The sequence below is a fragment of the Anastrepha ludens genome, chromosome 3 (assembly GCF_028408465.1).
Source record: "Anastrepha ludens isolate Willacy chromosome 3, idAnaLude1.1, whole genome shotgun sequence".
NCBI lineage: Eukaryota > Metazoa > Arthropoda > Insecta > Diptera > Tephritidae > Anastrepha > Anastrepha ludens.
In genome coordinates, this window is record NC_071499.1 from 5,823,745 (window position 1) to 5,847,434 (window position 23,690).

Here is a 23,690-nt window from a genome sequence, read left to right on the forward strand (position 1 = left end):
TTTCATACTTCATGAATTCAGGATATTTACTTATATATGTAATTAGAGAATACGGCAATTGGATTTTTCAAGTGGACTTCTATCACAAAAGCTTGTTTTAAATACAGTAAGGTCTTCATAATTCAAATCACCTATAATTGCAATTTTATTTTTTAAGTATTCGGATTTATAATTTATAAAGGTAAAATGGTATTTCGTTGCTTAATCATAAGCACTCCAATCGCTCCTAAAAACATAAAAAAATATTTATTCAAATATACTGATCTAGCATCCACACGCTCCATTATAGAATTGATCCCCTCATTTGTAACAAAAAAACCAAGCGAAAGCCTCTAAACAGAAAGATTCTTGTTAAAGTCTTCGCTTGAAACTTTTTACCCCACTCCTAAATGTGTGTACCTTTTAAATCTATATTTATGTAAATATATAGTATAGATGTAATTTAGTAAGCGAGATGGTAAATTATAGGCTCCATATATGTACTTGGATTCAATTAAACCTGTTGGAAATAAATTTTGGGTATTACATTACGTCACACAGGCTTCCCAATCCCTCAAAACAGGATATATAATATAATCAATTATTCGGTACATAATAATACTCCCGCATACTATATACAGCCATGATCACAATAATAGCACAGCAATATTTTGCTAAGTTTTGACTATTTACTTTTTTTCGGCCATTATCCACTTTATTAATGAATATGAAAAAATTGATCAAACAAAAGTCAAGGGGGGTGCCAATTGATGCGTACTAATAATATGAAGAAAGTGAAGTTTGAGTGTATTAATTTTCGTGTATTTTATGATTGAAAAAAGAAAGAAAAATCAACTTTTTCTCCTTTTAAAAGTTCTTAACAAAAAACACGTTGATATTATTACTCTTTTCAATCACTAAATACACGAAAGTTAATACACTCAAACTTCACTTTCTCTTTACACAAGGAAATATATTTAAACTATATTCTATACAAAAATTCGGTAAATATTAACATTAACTTAAATATAATATATTGTTAATAAAAATGTATACAATTTTTGCGCGACGAACGAAAAGATAACTGAATGATGCTTGGTATTGCCACTCTATTGAAAAGTAGCGATAAGTGAATTTTTTTAAGACGTTAGAGGGTCAACTACTGAATATAGCAGGATTTACTAATGTATTGGCGGTGACATTTGGAAAGGAGACTTATTTGAGACAATATATTAAAATATTTTTTATAAAAACGCTCAGCAGACGAACTTTTTTTTGTTTCAATTTTTCACTATCAAATTAAATTTGATCAGAGAATATGCAGGCAAATGAATACATAAAAGTTTTCTTTAGCCGCAGAGGAAAATTTGGAATAAAAAATGCGTGTCGAGCTTGGTGGCAAAAAGTGTAAAAAAGTCAACGGGGTAGGTATGCATGCACGGTCAGCGAAAAAGAGGGGTTTTTTTGACATTTTTTTCACATTTTCGTATTTTTATTCAAATGCACTTTGGGATCCCGCTCAACGAACGAATGACCATAGAAAATTATCCACTTAAACGTGAAAAATACACAAGGAAACCCGCAAACAAACAGTCATCGTGTAAATGCACGAAGATTTTCGAAGACTTATTTAAAAGAGAATGTGCAAAAAACTCAGGGTGAAAAGTCATCGCATAAATTTCAAGGTGTATCTATAGAAGGTGGTGTGATTAGAGTAGTTGGTTTCCTCTTCTTTCATTCGCCTTTATTTTAAAAATGTCAGTAAAACGGATTGACAGAAAGTTGTTGTGTTGTGAATGCGGGACAAACTAATTTTATCTATTTGTCATTCATTCAATTCTTCTATTCTCTTTTCCTTGGCAGTTCCACTTTAAAAATTTGTTGTTGCTTGAATACCACGACCTTGAATAGATTCGCCTTGTCAGCTATGGTGAAAAACAAAATTGTGAGAATAACTTCGGTTGTCACGTTACCGGGGTCTCGGCAGCGGAATTCTGAACACTCAATTCACACGTATTCACACACTTAACAATCAGACCTTTTTCAGATGGCAACAGAGCTCCATGAGCGGATACAATCTCCTTTTTTTAGTAAACAAACCGCTGTCATGATCCACGACAGCCAATCAGCTGATTCTTTCAAATTCATTGAGAGCCGGTTAACGATTTGATCTTGGCCATATCTATAAAACTCTTTGCACCATGGTCCTTGAGTACATAACAGCACTTTTTAGTTAAGAAGATAGTGACGGCAAAAAAGTTCTTGGGTAGTTAGGGATGTGTACTCTGAGTTAGTTTATGGGGGAGAAATCGATTTGCAAAAATTTTTAGTTGTGACTCTTTCGTATTTAGTGAGCGATATATCCCAAAACAATTATATATATATTAGGCCGGGTCGATTTGTGGGGAGGCAAAAAAATTGCCCATTGCTCTGTGAAAATCATATTCTAGGGATGAAAATAAGAAACTTTGCCGAAGGAACCATACCTCTAAAACGAATTCTGATGTCCTCCAATTTGGGTCGAACTTTTTAGTTTCTTTTCTCATGTAAAGGCCAAATATGGTGATATTTTGAGATGATTGTATGGGGAACCCCCCAGGGGAGTTTCAGGGGGTGTGCCGCTGGCATGGGTGGATCGACCGTCCAAAGTTAGTGGGGGTCGGTCATACATTTGGACTCGATTGGAGCACTCTAAATGGGTCAAAGTGAGATTTTTCGTTCGACCCAAATTGGGGGACATCAGAATTCGTTTTAGAGGTATGGTTCCTTCGGCAAAGTTTCTTATTTTGATCCCTAGAATACGATTTTCATAGAGCAATGAGCGATTTTTAAATCGACCCGCCCTAATATATATATACACATAATTGGCGCTCACACCCGTTTTGGGTGTTTGACCGAGCTCATCCTCCTATTTGTGGCGTGCCTCTTGACGTTGTTTCACAAATGAAGGGACCTACAGTTTTAAGCCGACTCCGAACGGCAAATGGTTTTTTATAAGGAGCTTTTTCATGGCAGAAATACACTTGAAATACACTTTGGAGTTTCACGGAGAGCCGAACCTACGTTCTCTCCAAACTCTCCAAAACAGTTAGAAGACGATTTGAAAAAAAATGTGCGTGGGTACATATCACATCGAAAACCACTTATTACAAAAAATAATGAGAATCCAGACATTTGTTCGCCAAAGAGCGCACATCAAAACCGTTTTTGGGGAAAAAATTGTGTGGGGTGATGAATCAAAGATCTGCCGTTTCCGATCCGCTGGAAAAAGCTATGTATGGCGTCAACCGTTACCTGTTCGGTTCAGATTCAGAGCATGGCGTTGGCAATCTTGTGGTATAGACAATTTTTTACCATATGCAAAAGAATATTTGATCCTGGTGGTGGTAGTGGTGTGCGTGGTCTGAGTGACATAGCCCAGACCCAAAATTAGCACAAAAGATGCCCTGACTTGTTCACTCACAGCGGTAGTAAAAGACTGTTTCCTTAGATTTTTCTTTGGATTGCAGCTTCTATATCTATTGTTGTACGGCCACCCCATTTGGTTCTACGCTGATTGTTCATGCTTGAAAATTATTCGAAACACACTCCACGCTTGGAAGAATTGGAAGAACAAAATATTGGTGTTCTAAAAGGATTTCTGCGGATCCCAAATCCATTGAGCACTTTTGGTGTGATATTAAGGCCCAGATTGAAGCTGTTAAATGTAGCAATTTGAATGGCTTTCGCGCACAAATGCCTGGAACGCAATACCCCAAGAGAAACTGTACTCTGCTCTATAATTTGCTCTTACCTACTTCCATTTAAACACAAACTCTTACTGCGACTACTCGCATGCAAAGAAGGAAAGCAGGAATATATCAGACTTATAATTACGGTACGCAATCGCTATTTAGTAACAACTTTAAAAAAAAAAATGTTAGTAATCAGTAGTTTGTTAAGAAGAAGAACTATAGAAAGAATTATGTCTTGACAGGTGTTAAATCGGTGAGACTCTATACAGCACACCTCTGTTAAATGTTTGGCTAGAAGAAATGTTTACGTTAATTTGTTGAAGTTTTAAAATTGTGAAACTTGGATACATATTCCTTCCTCCGAGTGTATTTCTGCCATGAGAAAGGATCCTCATAAAGAAATAATTTTCCGTTTCGTAGTCCACTTAAAACTGTAGGTCCCTCCCTCCCCACAACAACAAGACGCACGCACACAAATAGGAGGAGCTCGGCCAAACACATAACATAAGTGTGCGCGCCAATTATTTATATATTTTTATAACTCCTTTTTAAAAAAATAATAATAATAAATAGTCAAAACTTGGCAAAATGTCGCTATACTATTATTGTAACTACATCTGTATATTATACTCGTACACTTACTTTATAAATGGCGACTATTAATGAAAGGCTACTATTAAATATTTAAACAGCCTAGTATTTCCTTAAAACATATTTGTCGCACTGCAACATAGCAAGATTAAGAACAAGTTATTGCTCTCATGTATCTCGATGAGCAATCAGGTTTTAAATTGAAACTTCAATATTACCTACAGTCAGCACATCACTACCAGATAGCCCATAAATCAGTTTGAAAATGTAAGCTACTTTTACATATCTACATACACTATAGAGCAAAAGTGAACACCAAAATATTGCAAGGTATAAAAAACAAATCATATATGTACACATATGGTCATTAAAATAGGTACGCTGCCTTCATCCATCGATTCGGAAATATTTAAAGCTAAAGAATGGGCACGCAAAAAACTAGTCGATTGTATTCACTTGTCAAGTGCGCAAAACTAGCTATAAATAAAAAAATAATACACATATTCATAGTGTTTGTTGTCCTTAAGTGACGTATACACTTTTCATAACTTCTACGTATTCTTCAAAATTGCTTCGGTTAAGTGTGAGCTGAGAAATTGTGCGCAAAAAGCAAGAAAATGGTAATTTGTCGCACAATACTATAGCAAAAACTTTAAATAGTCCTAAAAGTACAGAACTTTTGTGTTAAAAAAGTATAATGAAACCATGTCGGTTGATCAAAGGCCTGGAAGTGGAAAAACAAAGGATTTGTGTCACAGTTACAAGCCAAAATAGTGGTGTCATTATTTCGAAAAAAAACCTTGCCTTTCACTTGTAGATGCTGCAAAACAGGTCAATATGTTGAAAGATTGCGTCCAAAAATGCGCAAAAGTGAAGGTTTACGATCATATACCTTCTGCTCAAATATGAACGAGACGTTATCAATAAAACGGTCCCCGGATGGTTGGTTGGTTGGTTGGTTAGAGTGGTGATTCATCCAGAATCCAACTAGCGCTTCCGCACCATTTTGTTGCCACATCCTCGTTACCCAATTGCTTAACAGTTATTTACAGCAGGACTATATCCAGTCTGTGCGGATGACATATGGCAAAAATAAATTTTTTGTTTTTTGGTAGGACTGTTATAAGCTTACATGGCAAATTTCAGCGTGATATGTCACATAGTTTGTTTTCTGTGCTACTGTAAACAAGTCAAGCTCGAGTGTGTTCTTCGAATTCTCTTTTATGACTTCAATTGTCTCAAATTTTTTTCCACGGAGCGGCAACTTGAGCTTGGGAAACAGGAAAAAGTCACATGGAGCCATATCAGGCGAATACGGTGCTTGCGGAACGATATTAACATTATTTTTGTTCAAATAATCGCGAACAAGACGTGATGTGTGAGCTGGTGCATTATCGTGATGCAAGAACCATGACTTGTTGTCCCACAATTCCTTCCTTTTAAGACGAATGTTCTCGCGCAAACGCTTTAAAACGTCTAAATAATATTCAGCGTTAACCGATTTTGCGATTTGTGCGATTTTCAAGCACAATTTCCTTTACTTTTCCGATGTTTTCGTCGTTTACTGATGTTGCTGAACGACGTTCATGAGGCAAGTTTTCAACTGATGTACGGCCCTCTCTGAACGATTTGTACCACTGGAAAACACGTGCACGCGATAGAGCAGAGTTCCCATAGGTTGTCTGCAACATTTTTAAGGCGTCTGAAGCCGAAATTTTGTTGGAATAACAAAATTTCAAACAAATTCTTTGTTCAACTTGAATTTCCATCGTTAAATTCGAAGAACACACTCGAGCTTGACTTGTTTACAGTAGCACAGAAAACAAACTATGTGACATATCGCATCACGCTGAAATTTGCCATGTAAGCTTATAACAGTCCTACCAAAAAACAAAAAAATTATTTTTGCCATATGTCATCCGCGGACCGTTTTATTGATAACGTCTCGTTCATATTTGAGCAGAAAGTAAATTGATCGTAGCACGCAACCGAAATGATAAACCAAATAAGAGTGCTAAAGCACGTGCGTGGGAATTATACAGTCAAGACATCCATAAATATGGCTGTGTGTTTATGGACGATGAAACATACGTCAAAGCAGGCTTTAAGCAGAGTTTTATACTGCAACGAAGAGAGGAAGAGTTCCGGGTGCCTTTAAGCTAAAGTTGGACAGGTGCCTTAAAAAATATTTTGTTTGGCAAGCCATCTGCCAGTGTGGTATTAAATACAAAACGTGCATTACCACGAGCACTATAAATCAAGAAATTTATGAAGAAGTGTTTGCAAAAACGTTCGCTATCATTAATAAAACAACATACAGACAGACTCAGTTCTGTTCTGGCCCGTCGTATCATTATAGCCGGTTTGCCATGAACTGGTATGAAAACCACGGGGTAAATATTGTTCACAACTCATTCCAACATTTTTGTAAATGTTGTAAATGTCCACAATCCCAAAAAATCCACAGAACGGTGGGTGGTGGCAAAAAGAAAACGACTTGCGCTACTGATAATTTAATTGTGACTCTTGCTGAAAAGGGTCCTTTTAAGTCGCCAAAGGTCATTGCAACCGAAATCAAGAAAGTAGTATCACTGAGCACTGTACGGCATCGAGTGTAAAACATGATCCTACCAGGCAGAATAGCACGTAAAGTTCCTCTGTTGAAATATGCAAATATAAAAAACAGGAAAAGTTTTGCTCAAGAGCACAAGTCATGGTTTCGAACCGAGGGTTTTAAAAAATGGTGTAACATACTTTGGAGCGATCATAAATTTATTTGAACATAAATACGTCCTAAGGGACGGAAGTTCTCAGCGCTGTTACCTGTTAGCAAAACAAAACGTAGTCAAGTGCGGCGGCTGCAACATAAGGATTTGGGGATGCTTCTCTTGGTATGGAATAGGATCTACTACGTTGTTCAATAGAGAGCGTTGCTACTAACCTAAATTTTTTTGTTGTGTTGGTACACTCTTCATATGCACACATGTGAAGTTTCATTTCAATTTGTCATTACGGCATAAAGATGGCTTGCTGAATTTAAACGTGGTGGTACAAGCCTTGAAGACGATCCACATCAAAGACGCCCAAAAACAGCAACAACACCAGAAATCGTAGAAAAGGCACTTTCGAATGCGACTTTATCACCAACATTTAGAGCATTTTCGAAAGGATAAAGTGGGTTTTGTGCGTCGATTCATCACTATGGATGAGACTTGGGTCTATCACCATAATCCTAAATCAAAACAAGAGACTAAAGAGTGGTCTGAAAATGGTTCTTCGGCTCCGAAACGAGTTCGTACCCAGAAATCGGCCAAAAGGATGTTAACATCAGATTTTTGGGATAAGAAAAAAACGTAAAAAAATACCCAGTTTACAAAAGAAAAACAATTATTTTTCATCAGCACAATGTACATTTTGACAATAGCTAAAATCCAGGAATTAAAGTTCGAATTTTTTGGAGCATTCACCATTTGCTTCCAGATTTAAAAAAATTCATACATGGCAGGCGTTTTTCATCAAATGATGAGGTCATAACAGCTGTGGAAGCGTATTTTGTAGCTCTTCCAAATTCTCACTTCAGGGATGGAATTCATAAATTGGAATCTCGTTGGAACAAGTGAATTGATGTTCAGGGAGACTATACTGAATAATAAAGTGTATTCAAAACCATCTTATCGAACCGCAAAACTTATTGAACAACCTAGTATATAAAAAAATAGATATATAAATATTGGCAAAGCAACTCAGTCATCAAGTAATGACGGCTTGCTTAAGGTTGGGGAGTTTCTGCCACTAGTATGTGATAGATGAAGAAAGCCAATAAAAAAGTCTTTACGAAAATTTGCTAGTAGTGTGAAATCGTAGTAGGTGAAATCGATTTACGGAAGGATAAGGTCATTTTCCATCAAAACCATTGATGAGTCAATCATCATATCAGTTCAAAAATAACGCAGGAACCGAATTTGAGTGAATGCAATTACTTACAGTACAACAACTACTACTACTACTACTACTACTACCATATAAAAAGGTATGTTTTTATTCATGTTAGGGGGCGTCCATAAATTACGTGAGATGTTTAAGGGGGGGGAGGGGGTCGAGTCAAATCTCATCTAATCTTACGTTGGAGAGAGGGGGGGTCTCGGCAAATATCACGCAATTTTTTTTCTGATTGAAACAAAAAAATTGTACATGCTTAAGATTTAATCTCAAGCGTAATCGTAGTATGATTAAGATCATTCACTAATTCGTCCGAAAGAAAATAATTTCATTCATACTTCGACGTTATACATTACTACTGTCAAACCAACTTATTTGTTTTATACCAAATAGCTCAATTTAATCTGAATTTGCGGTACAGTGTAGCCCGTCGGTTGTTTTCGCGCCACTATGAGCCGAACGCCCTATCACTCAGGTTGACGTTTGACAATTCCGGACTTTAAAGAACATGACGGAAAATCATTTGCTCCATTTCTAATACACGTACCGATTCAACCGCTGAATGCCTTCATCAGCACGCCTATTGATCTCTATTGCCCCAGTATACGTGATGATTTAGAGAAAATATGCTGCAGTACATGCGGTATTTACTTCGCATCTATCACAAGAGCTGCAGAGCACAGGAGAGCAGCTCACATTGCACCAGCTAAGCAAGCGCGTATGTTCCGCAAAGTGCGACCCTCACGGATTGTCACAAGACGAGCTAATGAGTTACTGTGCGCAAGCGTCAACGGCTTAGAGTGGCTAGATTAGTACGAAGTTGAAGGAGCACATGATTTTACTGAAAATCATATGGACATGTTGGTCCCAATAGTCTCTCTTGAAACCGCGCATGATTCTCCATGGACTGAATTAGAGTAGATATTCTTTTTTTAATCGCAGTAGTTACGATTTAAGTCTTCTATTGTTAAATTTTTATTACACTTATAACTCTCAGCAATATTGATTACTAGTCTTAACTAGTCGTAAATAAAAGCACGAAGCAAATTTTTTTTCTTTTTACAATAACAATTCAACGCGTTTACATAAGAAACCCACATTTTGAAAAATCTCACGTGAGATTGGGGGATGGGGGAGGGGGTTGAATAAAATCTCACGACATCTCACCAGGGGGGGAGGGAGGTTCAGAAAATTGAAAAAAACACCTCACGTAATTTATGGACGCCCCCTTATTATGATATTTCGTAATAAAATGTTTTGAACCGATCAATAAAATATCTTTCTTGTATATATCTTTTGAAACACCATGAGCACCATTCAAATTTTGATATTTTTGTACAATTTGAGACTGGTTTGAGACTATTTCTAATTAAACATGTTTATTTCAGCAATCTTGTTTCCCTCTTTCAGATCAGTGCTTCTATTCACGGATCCCTTTTACCATGCGCATCCGCAGTTGACATTTGAACGATGTCATATTCAACACAAAATGGAATTAAAAAAAAAACTTAATACCTCACAGAAACAGCTTGTTTTATTCCATCCTCCCTCAACTTCAGCCTTATTGGAAAACCCATATATGTATGTCCATATATACCAATTTTCGTGTTCACCTTTGCTCCATATGTAAAAAAATAGGACCGTATGTAATGTTTCTATTGAATTATTTTTATCCCCTAAATTCTCTAAATAATCGAAAAACTATCTAACCAATATTCATCTAAGTCATGGACCTTTATTAGTTTCGCCTTTAACTGGCCTTCATTTGAAATCACTTTTTGTGATTTTATGGATAATATGGACAGAAAAAGTATGACAATAAGCAATATTCTCTTAGCATGAAAAAATAATAATAATTATTCACAGAAATTTCATATAACTGCAGTAGTGCTTCGTAAATTGTCAATTATTTAGTTCTCTTGAAAATAATGACCTTCTTAAAAAAGTGAAAGTTCATCTGCTTATAATAATTATTTTCTGTTTTGTTATTATTATTATTTAAACATGTACAGTCTCTCCCGGATATAAGCACCCCATTTATGAGCATAACCCATAAATGTATTCTCATTATACCATAAGCCGTCTTTACGTAAATATTGACATACGCCCAGCGAAAATGTATTTCAAGAGAATAGAACAAGCAGAATTCAACACTTCCACAAATTGTATTTTTAATATTATAAAAAATTTATATATTAAATATTTCCTGCATTTTTTATTTATTTTTTGTTTTTGAAAGTTTCCGCTCAACTACATATTTGGATGACCTTTGGCATACAGATACAAAATTAGCTGAACAAAGCTTTTTGTAAAGGGTAACACACTCACCTGGTGCGAGTTTGACAGTTTGAAAAAAGAAAAGACTACCCTATGAATATGCTGAGAGCACTGGCACAGGGCGCAACTGCGACATTATTGCGAGAAAAAAAACACCACTATTTTTTTGTATCAATGAGTTGTGTAACGGAATGTGTGTACGAGGTTCAATCCAGGTTACCAGTCCAGAGCAGTAAGGAAGCTCAATTGGGAGTAGCTTCGGCTACGAAGCCTGACCAGAGGCTTACTACTGGAACCGCGGAAAAAGGATATCTTGCAATTCACTCCAAGCAGTTCGTAGCAACGGCCCCGGGGGGCTTTATTTACATCCACAAAACCAAAGTAGGGTAGATGTACAGAGCAGCCACACGACATACACATGCGCTGCCTGGCTTAAGGCTTCCTAGGCCTTTTAGGATTGTAGGTGGAAATTATGTCTCTTGGCAGGTTTTGATTTCCCCAGTGTGCAATTATTAATGCATTGATTTGATTCGCAGTGCTTTTGAGCATCGTACAGGCCTCCAAGTAAGCACACCGGACGCTGTCCTTTCAGTAAAATTACCTTAACTTTTATTGGGAATGCTTTTGCTGCTGCAAGAAACCCATTTTATAAGCGCCGTTCTTACGAGAATCAGGGTATTAAAAAATAAAATAACATCAATTTGGTTACAAACTACTGACATCCTCGGTCTATTAAGCAAAATTGGTCAATTTTGAAAACAAATTAATAACAAAACTACATGCAGCAGAACTTTGCAAAGACGATGAGAATGGCCAAAATGAAATTTCAGAAGTTTGAAGAATAAAAATTGTGACATTTTAACCTTTCTATTCCTATAAGTAACAAGTAAGCTTTATTAATACACTACATAGTTGGTAAGATTCACAATATTCTGAAAAATGTACATCATAAATGCCTACCAATTAACACAGCAGACTAAGTTGAACATTATTATACTAGGTTGTTCAATAAGTTTTGCGATAAGAGAGGGTACTAGCCAAAATTTTTTTTCATATCAACGTTTATCACATTTCAATCTGCCAATTCATTCATTGTTTACAACCCATTTAGTGGTAGAAAAAGCATCTCATTGGCAGTGTAAGCAATATTTTGACTGAAGTATTGGGTTTCAGAAAGCTGTAAACAGAATGGGTGCCGCCGCATTCGCTAACAATGGATCAAAAACACATTCGAATGCGACTTTCTCAGTAACATTTAGAGCGTTTTCGAAACGATAAAGTGGGTATTTGCGCATCGATTCATCACTATGGATGAAACTTGGGTCTATCACCATAATCCTAAATCAAAACAATAGACTAAAGAGTGGTCTGAAAATGGTTCTTCGGCTCCGAAAAGAGTTCGTTTGCCAGAAATCGGCCAAGAAGGTGTTAATATCAGTTTTTTGGGGTGCGAAAGCAATTTTGTTTGTGGATCACTTGCGAACTGGGAAACAATAAATTCTGAATATTATTGTAACATTTTAGACCAACTGAGGGAAAAAATTCTTGAAAAAAGACTTTTGCAAAGAAAATAAAATATTTTTCATCAGAACAATGCACAGTGTAACAAGAGCATTTCGACAATGGCTATTTTCCATCAGAACAATGCACAGTGTAACAAGAGCATTTCGACAATGGCTAAAATCCATGAATTAAAGTTCGAATTTTTGGAGCATCCTCCACATTTGGCATCTAGCGACTTCCTTCTGTTTCCACACTTAAAAAAGTGCATGCATGGAAAGCGTTTTTCATCAAATGATTTGGTCATAACAGCTGTGGAAACGTATTTTGCAGCTCTTCCAGATCCTCACGTCAGGGAGACTATACCAAATAATGAGGTGAATTTCACACAATAAACTTATGCATTTCTTATTGAACCGCAAAACTTATTGAACAGCCTAGTACTTCAACCTTGATAAAGGTTGAATCACTCGTAAACAACGCAGCGCGGTTCGTATGTGAGAAAGTATGGCCATATCTCGTACTTCTAGAAACAGATTTTTAGCAGTGACCTAAACTTGTACTTCAAACTGCGTACTCTTGGATTTGTGTATAAGCTAGTGTATTCCCAAAAACCATCTTACCTTTATAAATACAATAAACTAAGTATATTAAACTAAAATTCTTTGTTGTCACCTGAAATTAAACACATAAATGACAGTCTTTAATTAACTTTAACTTCTCTTAGGCTTTCAATGAGTCTCTTTCAATGAGATATTCTATTTCGGACTCGGATTTCTCTAGATTATCGGATTATTCTAGATTATCGGATATTTTAAGGAAAATTAGTTTATAAGTTACTGTGCTGAGTTTGATTCTTATAAATATAAGATGTACTGTTAAAAGACTCAGCCCTACTATGTAGAAAAATTACATAACAAATAAATTCAAATTGAATTGAATTGATTACAAGCCAATAAAATTATACATATATGAAAAAAATATAGTCATACATATATTCTTTTCACAATTTTTAATATATAACGTCTCATAAATTATCGTACGAACTTCTAAAGGCGAGCAACACATTCATGTTTCAATAGAAAGGATATTAAGTCTATCTGAACTATCCTTAGAGCAGCTCTTCATAATGTTAATCAAGGTGTTTAGCTATAAAAGGTATTGCTAAATATTGCTGCATATCGCGCGTTTGCCGGAGAAGAACCTCATACGTCAACTAAAAACATTGAGATGCCTGGCTTTGAAATTTTCAATATACTATGCCTCCTTAAGTAGAAATAAAAACTAATTTTCTTCTAATAAAATAGTTTTAGTGGATACTGCTTCTACACAGCCTAAAAGAAAAACTGAGGATAATTTCTGCAAATTTACATTTTTTTTAGGTTATGTTACTCTTCCAGCAAACGAGCAATTTGTGACAGTTTCCTACACACAATAAATCCGTTTGAATATTTCCCTTACCTCTTACAAGTAAATTTAGATCTAAACACATTTGTTTTTTAGCTTATGTATGAAGCTTTTTTACTGTCATTTATAAACACCGGTGCTTCTATGCGGAAGATAGTGTAGAAGGGTAAGCGGTCGTTTTTGTGTTATTTTAAAAGATTTTGGTCTAGAGAGTCCTCCTCAGTGGCCGCTTAAGCCACTTCAAATGATAATAACGGATTGAGAAGTTCAATATAAGACACAAATAAATCCATTTTTTTTGTAACTCTAATATTTCAGAAATCAAATCAAAGTGGAAATCATCAGTAGCCCTACAGTCATGGGCCAGCTAACAGAATCCAGGCTAAATGCCACACAGACAAGACAAGATTACAAATGCGTGCACTGTACATCCAAGTATACGCATGACTGCAGCACGAGGTGCGCATTTGTTAAACTAGAAATTCTCATGTGAAACTAATCTGCCTTTAATAAATTTAACTCTTTCGGATCTCACATCTCTTTTATATTAGCATATTATAAGAAATATAAATTAAATAACCAAGACTCTTTATAAATTTTGTACATACCCTTCAACCCATGAGGAGTTGGAGTTATCCGTTCCTGTAGCATCGGCTCCACTGCCTGCACTTTGTTTCCTTTTGTCCTCGGGGCCAGTATTACCATTGCCGCCACCGTGTCGGAATAAATTTTGCCCTCCGCTATCTCTATCTCCCATATTGTTATTATTTCTGCCAAAATTACGTCGATCATCGTTGGGTCCGTTTCTACCAAAATTTGGACCATTACCGCCACCAGCCATGTTTGGCCCATTGCCTCCTCTAAAGTTTGGTCCGTCTCCTCGGAAATTCGGTCCGTCACCACCGCCGAAATTTGAACCGTTTGGACCAAACCTGTTGAAATTTGGTCCGTTTCTGTTGAAATTTGGTCCATTTCTGTTGAAATTTGGTCCATTCGGACCATTTCCCCCATTCGGCCCATTAAAGCCGAAATTAGGCTCATTACCTCCAAAATTAGGATCATAACCGCGAAAGTTCGGACCGTTCCCTCCGAAATTCTGGCGATTTGGCCCATTATCTCCAAAATTGCGACCGTTCCCTCCGAAATTCATTCGATTTTGCCCATTATCTCCGAAATTGGGACCGTTCCCTCCGAAATTTATTCGATTAGGCCCATTGTCATTACCTCCATAGTTTGGCCCATTTCCTCCAAAGTTGGGACCGCATCCTCCAAAGTTGGGACCAATCCCTCCAAAGTTTGGACCAATTCCTCCAAAGTTAGGGCCATTTCCACCAAAGTTGTTCGGACCATTCCCTCCAAAACTAGACCGCTGCCCATCGGAGTTAGACTTTTGTTGCTGTAATTGTTCAAGTAACATGGGCAATTGTTGAAGAAACTTTGGAGGCGGCGCACAACTTGGATCTGCACTTTCTCTACCCTGAGCTTTAGCTAATGCCTGTGAAATTTTCTGCATAAAAGCGGGATCTCTAAGAGCATCACCCAAATTAGGAATGGCGTTGGAAATATTCGGATGTATTAATTGTTGTCCTGATGGGTTTTCTTTCTGCATATTTTCTTCGCCATTGTCGTTATCATTGTCATCATTCTCATCTTCGTCATTGTCCCCAATAGGTGATCGTATTGGGAAGTCAGCTGGCTTCTCTATTACAACATCAAATAATGAAGGTATTTTGTTGCACGGATTTTGTACTTCTTTCTTCTTCTCTTTTGGAGCCTCATTCAATTCAATTTCAACACTCTCATCCGCCGTATTCGAAGGTGGTTTATCTACGGAACCAATGTCGCTTTTACCAGAACCTTCAACCAAATCTAGACCTGGTATTCCCTCAGTTTTGCCAAAAATACTACACATGGGACCAGGAACTTCGGCGGCCGTGTTATCGTCCTCATCAACAAGGGAAATTACTTCAGAGGGAGCAGTGTCTTGTAGTTTAGGCTTTTTTTCACTTTCGGTAGGAGCACTAAAACGACTTTTTCGCTTGCCTATGCTGCTAACAGAGCTATTCGTTTTTTTCTCAGCAATTGGCAAATCGTTGTTTTTAGAGCTTGCATTACCTATTTCTGGGCAATCAACTTTTGCTGGCACTTCTTTTACATCTTCCTGTACGTCGTCTAACTGTTTCTGCTCCTCTTCCTTCTCATCAACTCTTTCTTCAACAGCATTAATCTCTGCGGCCATAATTGTTGTTCTTTCCTCTTTTGTCAAAGCCTGATTTGAACCCTCATCTTCCCCAACATGTTCACTACGAACATCTTCTTCTTCGTCATCTGGGTCTTTTTTTGTTTCAATAGGAGGATTATTATCCATCCTTTCATCCTTATCACAAGATTCACTATCATCTGGTTCAGCTTCGTTACCCATTTGCTGCAATTTTCTTTGTCGCATTTGTTCACGACGTTCCATTATTCGTTGACGTTGTTTTTCAAATTCTTGTTCATAGCGCCTGTACATCTCACGATCTGGGTGATTAGCGTTTGCACGCTTCCATTGTTGAAATTGTTCTTCCCAACGTTGAAACTGAAGATCGAAACTCTTTTCATCCAAATCAGGTCGTTGTGCTTTGTTTCCGTTGTCTGTTTCTAATCGGCTTTGACCTTGATTTTGTATTTCCGGTTCGCGATTGCCTTGATTTACACTGCCTCTTTGAAGTTCTTCGCGATCCTCTTGACGTCCTACGCTACTTGTTGGTAAAGAGTCACGAACTCGTTCGTTCGAGTTTGATCTTCTATCAAAATTATTATTATTAAAATTGCGCTCATTTGAATTTGATCTTTCTTTCATATTATTTGGCCCCAAGTTTCGTTCGTTCGAATCGGATCTGCGATTAAAATTATTTGGACCAAAATTACGCTCGTTAGAACCAAACCTCGGATTAAAGTTGTCATTGCGATCGAGGTTTCGTCCATTTCCACGATTTGCTTGATTGAAATTATTAGGTCCAAAATTATCCCCATCGCCTCCTGGTACAAAGTTTCGGTCATTCGAGTGAGATCTGGAATTAAAGGGATTAAACGAACTATTTTTACCACTGCCTTCTGGGCCTGTGTTTAAACTGTTTCCTGGACTGAAATTGGGGTCATTGTTGTCCGACCATCTGTTAAAATTATTTCTGTTACCGAAATTAGGATTATTTGAACCGCGTCTATCATTGGAATCTTTATTTTCGGCAAAATTGTCTCTAGAATCATCATTGAAAGGATTATTTGGGCCCATATTTCTTTCATTATTTCCAAATTGTTGATTCGAATTGTTATTTGGTCCATAACCGCGGCCATTTCCTCCCGGCCTTTGGTTAAAATTTCCCCCAAAGTTCCGATCATTTTGACCAAATCTCTGATGAAAATTGTTGTTCGGCCCATGCATAAAGTTATTTCCACCGAAATTTCTACCACTTTCGCCTGGTCCTGGGTTGAAATTGTTGCTCCCGGGATCCCTGTTGTTATTACCCCACTGTCCACTATTATTACCCCAGCGATTTCCTCCACTTTGATCATTAGGGCCAGAAAAGTTCCTCTGGTCGATGAAGTTTCCCACATTTCTACGATCATTTTCGAAATTATTTTGTGAATCAAAAGGGCTATTATTCCAGGCGTTATTCATACCACCTTGATTGCGATTATTATTATTCCATTGATTACCCATCCCAGGAGGTCCTTGGCGAGTTTGGGGAAAGTTTTCATTGCGATGTTCTCCCGTGTCAGAATTTTCGCAACCCCATCGATTATTTGAATTTCCTTTGCTTTCAAAACCGTCTCGGCTTTTTCGGTTGCCCTCGAATGCAGTATTCATGTCCCCATCATTCGACACGTCATTGTAATCATTTGCATCCCCTCCATCGTCTTTTCGCGAAGGCCAATTGTTAGGGCCCATTTCATTTGGACCGGATTGATTTCCGGCTCTATTATTACTAAAATTCCCATCAAATTTATTTTGTTTGGGATTCCATTGGCTAGTATTTCCACTAAGATTTTTGTTGACATCATTGTCTTGGTTAAGGGAAGGAGGGGCCCAATTATTTGGATTCGGTCCCGTAGAATCGTTAAAATTACGATCGATATTAGGTTGACTTTTGTTGTTGTTGCTGGTGTTTTGATTGCTACCACTACGATTTTGCTGGTTTGGATTACCGTAAGGAGGTATAGGTTGTTGTTGCACAGGTGGTGGTGCAATCGGCATTGGTTGTGGTTGAGATGGTGGAGGTGCTTGGGGTTGAACCATTGGTGGTGGTTGCTGAAAATTTGGAATTTGACCAAAATTCGGAGGTTGTTGTGCAAAAGTAGGGGGTGGTTGATTGTAATTAAATGGCTGCGGTTGTTGCGACTGCGAATAAGATTGTTGCCATTGTGGGTAACCCATATTTGGAAACGGTCCACCAAGGGGCGGTTGATGCATATTAGGAGGAGCTTGATTGACAGGAATAGTTTGAGGTTGTGGCTGAACAAGTGCCTGTGGCTGAAGCTGTGGAGGTGGCGGTTGTGTATATAACTGAGGCGTACCAGTAAATTTTGCAGTTACTTGTTGTGAATCAGGTGGCGGCGGTGGTGGTGGTTGTTGCTGTTGCGGTTGAGTTGGAGTTTGTATTTGTGGCTGCGGTGGAGCCTGCTGATAGTAATTATTTAAATTCATAGTTTGTCCGGTCGCGGCGGCAGCTGCCATTTCTCTTTTATACTATGTTGGAAATATGCAAATTACGTTAGAAACTATATTTGTAAACACGCTTGACAATTTTTTTTCACTACACGATTCTACTTACCTGCTCACCGTACTGAGCATGCCATTTAGCATATTCTTGTTGATAAGCTTGCCATTGCTGCCAGTGTTGTTGCAAGGCATACTGCTGCTCCGGAGTCAGCGCCGCATATTGCGCTTCAGTATACTGTCCATACGGACCACTTGAAGCTGGTGGGGCAGAAGGGGTTGTTGCAGTGGAGGTAGAAGGAAGCATTGGTCCTATTATTGGGGCTGCCGTATTGCCAGTTGATGGCTCTGCTGGAGCTGGCGGAGGTGCAGTTGATGGTGGTGGCGGTGCTGCTGTTGGTGGTGGTGGTTGCGGCGGCGGACATTGAGGTGCCGGTATAGGTGGCATTGGAGTAGCTGCAGCAACCCCGGCCCATTGGTTCCACATAGCAAATGTAATATCGGTTCGCCTTTAACTTGAAGCTTAATCCCAAATAGATAGAATTTCTAAATATTAATAACCACTTTTACGTTATATTTTCCAATAACTATGAATTCGCTATTTTCTTTGCTTGTATACTAATGCAAACATGCAATGTGCTTAAGTGTATTTTTAACAACTCTTCACCAATGATATTCTAAAACAGTCGCCATTTTTCTTCACGAAAAAATTAAGAATGGTAAACTGGCGATATATTATCTTGATATAGATATTTAAACTCGACTATGCAATCGACTTTGTACAATATGGCTTTAAGTAACTAGCCGTCTTCACGTACTATAAAATATCGTTGGCGCTGTACAATATTTCTCTAAAGCGATATGGAACTTTGTTTGCAGACATTTGAAAGCATACTTTTTCATTTGTTCTATATCGTCTAACCAGACGCTATTACGGTATGTGGTGATGCAAAAATACACGATGTAACCACAAATACAGATGTTGCGAAATGAAAAAAATAATTTTCAAACTACAAAAACAACTGTTCAAAGCAAGCTACCGCGAAGTAAGCAAAATGCAGCATATATCCATGGTGGAGAGATTACAGAACATGTACCCAGCATCAGGTCGGTTTACGACAAAACCGAGACTGTGTTGATGATATAAAAAAGTTGCCGTCTGATCGTTATCTATGATCTGGTTAAGGCGTAAGAATACGTGTGAAAAGAGTTGGCACATTCTGCTGCTGAACCTTCTATGAGGTGAGATATTATTCTGCGGAACTGCCATCTATCTCTCTGAAAGAGGAATACATATAATAAAACTTGTAAACGAACAGGAAAGCAATAAAAATGACGCAAGTTTCAGCCGATATTATGTCTGACCCAAGGTAATTGAAGCGATCAGACTTAAGCGGAGGGTAGGGTAACGGATCATGAATCCCAAAATCAGCGTGCAACCAGCTCTCCAGGGTTGCTTCGCCTTCTTACATTAGCTCGCTCTCGAATGGATGGTTGGAAGCTACCCAGAGGATACTTAGGTGAAGCCTGGATGTTGTGAGCTGCTTGGACCATACGCAGAAGAATCGTCGTGGGCACTCCCAAGTGAATGTTGATCAGTCCCACTTGTGTGAACTTCTACAATGGAACATGTAGAACCTGCTTACAAGAAAAGGGAACAGAAAACTCCACTGGACAGGTAGTCACGAACGTTTTATATAATTGGTGATAAGGAGCGTATTGAAAGTGTCTCGGAAGAATCGCCCCACGTTGGTAATCACGAAGTAGAAAATTAAGTACCGTCACTGTCCATTCCTGTAACAAGTGGTTGGAAAACCATATATTCCAGAACTACACTATGTCAAATACTTGGGCTCAATTCACAATGAAATGGAGTTATGGCTAAAAAATGAGTAGGCTTTAAAAGCTAAAGAAGTTGAACTGAAAACAGAAACTTAAAAACAAGAATTTAAAAGTAACGACCGACTCAAACCGATAACCAACTGGCAATGCGAGAAAGAATCGCAATGAAAGAATTAGAAATTAAAAAAGAAATGGAGGTAACAAATTTTAATTACAAAAAATTTTAATCAACAAAATTTCAATGTTTTATAATTTCAAAAACTAAATATTTACGTTTAGTAGAAGAATTTAGAATACATAATTTTCTTTATCGTCACCTTTCAATGAGCACCCTTAGAAATTATGTTTAGTATGAAAGCAATGCTTACTTGAATAATTCATTAACAAATCTAGTGCAAATCCATAATCAGCATGTTATCACCGGATGACAATTTTCAAAGAGCATTCAAAGTCTAATGTGAATTATAAACTAAACTGCCGAATTGACGCAAAGAAGAAACGTCACCAATATATTGATGCTAAAATGTCTCAATATGTAGACCTCTATATTTTCCCGACACAATTTGGAACGAACTGTGAACACCCCAAATATTTCAAAGCTGCTAATGGTTATTGGGAAACATTAAAATTTAAATACCCACGACTACGAAATTTGGCTTGTGTGAACGCGGTATATTTGTCAGTACTACTTACAGCAGCCCTTGTTCTTCCACGTGTGTAAGAAAGCGAAAATATAATATATGAAACTAAATATTTACTATGACTGAAGTGGAAAGAAAAATTGAATTCTTGGTGGCTGATACCACAGCCTTTATCAATGCAGTTCAGCTAAATGTAAGTGTGTATTTATTATATTTTGCCTCAACTTAATATGATGTTCATTAAAGGATTACGCGAAAAATGTATTAACAGTACCAGATGTTATTAAAGAGGTGCGCAACAAGAGACAGATTCGTCGGCTATGTGTACTGCCTTTTGACTTGCAAGTGCGTGAGCCCCGAACGGAGAGTGTGAAGCACTGTGTGGAATTTGCCAAAAAGACCGGTGACTATGCTAGTCTCTCGGGCATCGACATTAAAGTGATTTCTTTAACATACGAACTTGAGGTGGACAATTTAGGCTCTGAACATTTACGAAGTGAACCTGTTCTCTCGAAAGTGGTGGCATCTAAAGAGAAGCCTGAGGAATTACAAGAAAACACGAAGTTAGCAGGATGGTATAATCCAAGTGGTGGATCAAGTAGTGACGATAGTGAAGACGACTCTGAACCTAACGGCTACGTAGAAGACGCTGGGGATAACAAGGAACTTGATGTTGTGAAGAATGCAATTGATTTGCAAACAAATAACCCAACCGAAAGTCATAATAATGACAATGAGATAACACAAGAAGAGCTTGATAAATTCTTTGAAAAATTGAGATGCGATGAGAATGATGACGCTTGCGATATACTTGTTCCTCAAAGGACTGAAGATAACGAACAAGATCAAGATTCTGATGAATTAGATGTCGATGGTAATCAGGAAACAACAATAACTCAATCTGAATCTACCATAGATAATGAAGACAACATTGATGGTGGTTGGATTACTCCAGCTAACATTAAAAAGGTGAAAAAATCACTAGAAGGTAAAGTGGAATCAATGGTTGTTCCCCATGTTGCGTGCATGTCGACAGATTATGCTCTTCAAAATGTATTAAAACAAATGAATTTGCAAATATGTGCGCTAGATGGGCGCGTTATTAAAAACCTGCGTACATATATTTTGCGCTGCTATGCATGTTTTAAAACAACAAGTATAATGACAAAAGTTTTTTGTCCAAATTGCGGCAACAAAAGTCTTAAACGCGTGGCTGTTAGTTTAGATGAAAATGGGAAGCAAGTTGTAAGTATGCATGTTTTCATTGCAGTATAACAGATATGTGTTAAATATAAGTTCGTTCTGCTTTAGATTCACATAAATACACGTCGGCCCCTGACGGCCAAATATAAGAATCAGAGCTTACCAAGATTCCAGGGAGGAAAACATTCGCGCAATCCAATACTTTTTGAAGATCAACCGATACCAAGGCAAATGCCTTCACGTGTGGCAAAAACTAAAACAAATGCTCTAGATGATGATTACATAGCTGGATTTTCACCATTCGTTATGCGCGACGTCGATTCGAAGTCTGCAATACTGCGTTCAAAAGGCAATCTCAAGGAATGGGCACGAAATAATACTTTCGAAGAGGATCGCCGTAAAAAACATTACAATAGAGTGTACAAATAAGTGTTGCTTTAATAAATATGTATTTACTAACATATGTACATAGGTAAATCATTTACAAATTTACAATTTCACACACAGGTCACAGTTTGGATACTCGGGCAAATGTAGCTGGTACTTTTCTTGGAGGGCTGGTGGGACGAAACGTCCTCCCAAATAATGGTATTTTCCTTTAAATGAACTGGCGCACAGTTTTGGAGCTGTTAGCGATATTAACAGTTCCGGTTCGAAATCTTCATTTAATTTTCCTTTTTCGACATCCCAGCCGCTTGGTATATCAATGCTATTCGAATTTTTGTTTTTTTAAACTTGAGTTTTTAAGTTTGTGCAACTCACCTTGCGATCGGTATGTTCGTCTTTTGAAGTATTTCCATTATAGGTATAAATGCCTCTCGAACTGGTGGTTTAAAGCTGAATCCGAAAAGTGCATCAACAATTAATTCGAAGCATTCATTTGTTGTTTCAAGAGTTGGGCTTGTATTAAGAAATGGTATAGATTGACGCATGCACTGATGGGTTAGATTTTCATATAGTTCTTTTGGTGTTGGTTTTGGGTAGTAAATGGTTGGTTGATAACGCATCAGGGATAAATGTCGAGCGCACACTAATCCATCACCGCCGTTGTTACCAGGCCCACAGCATATAAGAACCCGCTTATATCGTTCGGCTGGGTAACATTTTGCTATGGCTTGGGCGCAGCTCAAACCAGCCAGTTCCATAAGTTGATCGACACTAAACTTATATTCGTTAAATAACTCTACATCAATATTAATTGCTTCGTCTTGTGTCAAAAATTTCATTTTTTGTGAGTTTTTACAATGAGACATCTTTTGGTTTTGTATTAATAAATGATTTGGCCTGGAAAAGTAAAAATACACATTAAATAGATGATTTTTTTAAGTATACATTTACCGGGTCGAATGGTGGAAGCCAACCCCGGCTGTAAATATTAATGCTTTACTAGTGTAATAGCATTTAGAAGCATTCGAGATGAGAATTCGCATGATTATGCACAGCAGAACTAAATTAACCTGTGAATACAATATAAAATCATGAGTACAAACTACATACATAAGCCTTCTTAATATTCTTAAATATATTGCGGATTAATTCTCCTATTTTGTTCTTTAAAGTTGATTTATGATTTCCGATTTCTGTTTTTGTTTGTGGTAGAAACAGCAGGTAATGCAGGGATGCATCAATGGACTTACATATGTACGACTCTTGAGACCAATTGTTATGCTCCTTTGAACATTTTATAACAGTTACTGTAAAATTACTACACATCTTGGAATAATCACTGGTGTGATTTATGCTATATTTTATATTTTAGGCAACAAACTAAGTACGTGTATCTTTCATTTAAGTACGTATTGACGTTTGTTGAATTTAATTAACTTACACGAATATGTACACTTTCCATTAACTTTAAATGCAACCCTGAATGTATGA

General features: G+C 37.4%; 3 protein-coding genes across 7 annotated transcripts in view; 1 reads left to right on the forward strand and 2 right to left on the reverse strand.

Moving 5' to 3' along the window:
* Nucleotides 1-18,847, reverse strand: part of LOC128856920 (putative uncharacterized protein DDB_G0282133) — a 39,963-nt gene extending 21,116 nt beyond the window's left edge. Inside the window, exons 1-2 of the mRNA XM_054092364.1 lie at nucleotides 18,242-18,847; nucleotides 14,036-18,156 (exon numbers count right to left, since the gene is read on the reverse strand). Of these exons, the coding sequence (XP_053948339.1) occupies nucleotides 14,036-18,156; nucleotides 18,242-18,613 (4,493 nt within the window). The 5' untranslated portion in view covers nucleotides 18,614-18,847. The remainder of the gene's footprint in view (nucleotides 1-14,035; nucleotides 18,157-18,241) is intronic.
* Nucleotides 18,848-20,588: 1,741 nt separating this feature from the next.
* Nucleotides 20,589-22,275, forward strand: LOC128856922 (RNA-binding protein NOB1). Its single transcript, XM_054092366.1, has 3 exons — nucleotides 20,589-20,802; nucleotides 20,856-21,854; nucleotides 21,921-22,275. The coding sequence occupies exons 1-3, from the start codon at nucleotides 20,728-20,730 to the stop codon at nucleotides 22,239-22,241; spliced, it is 1,395 nt and encodes a 464-aa protein (XP_053948341.1). The 5' UTR covers nucleotides 20,589-20,727; the 3' UTR covers nucleotides 22,242-22,275.
* Nucleotides 22,233-23,600, reverse strand: LOC128856923 (NAD(P)H-hydrate epimerase). 5 transcript variants are annotated; one of them, XM_054092368.1, is made up of 4 exons: nucleotides 23,450-23,600; nucleotides 23,151-23,269; nucleotides 22,575-23,096; nucleotides 22,233-22,521 (listed from the first exon to the last, which is right to left on the reverse strand). In XM_054092368.1, the coding sequence occupies exons 2-4, from the start codon at nucleotides 23,240-23,242 to the stop codon at nucleotides 22,302-22,304; spliced, it is 834 nt and encodes a 277-aa protein (XP_053948343.1). In that variant the 5' UTR covers nucleotides 23,243-23,269; nucleotides 23,450-23,600; the 3' UTR covers nucleotides 22,233-22,301. The 5 variants fall into 5 exon arrangements, with proteins under 5 accessions (XP_053948343.1, XP_053948346.1, XP_053948344.1 ...); XM_054092371.1 differs by lacking the exon at nucleotides 23,151-23,269 and having other exon boundaries at nucleotides 23,450-23,595; XM_054092369.1 differs by lacking the exons at nucleotides 23,151-23,269; nucleotides 23,450-23,600 and adding an exon at nucleotides 23,270-23,425.
* Nucleotides 23,601-23,690: the final 90 nt, after the last annotated feature.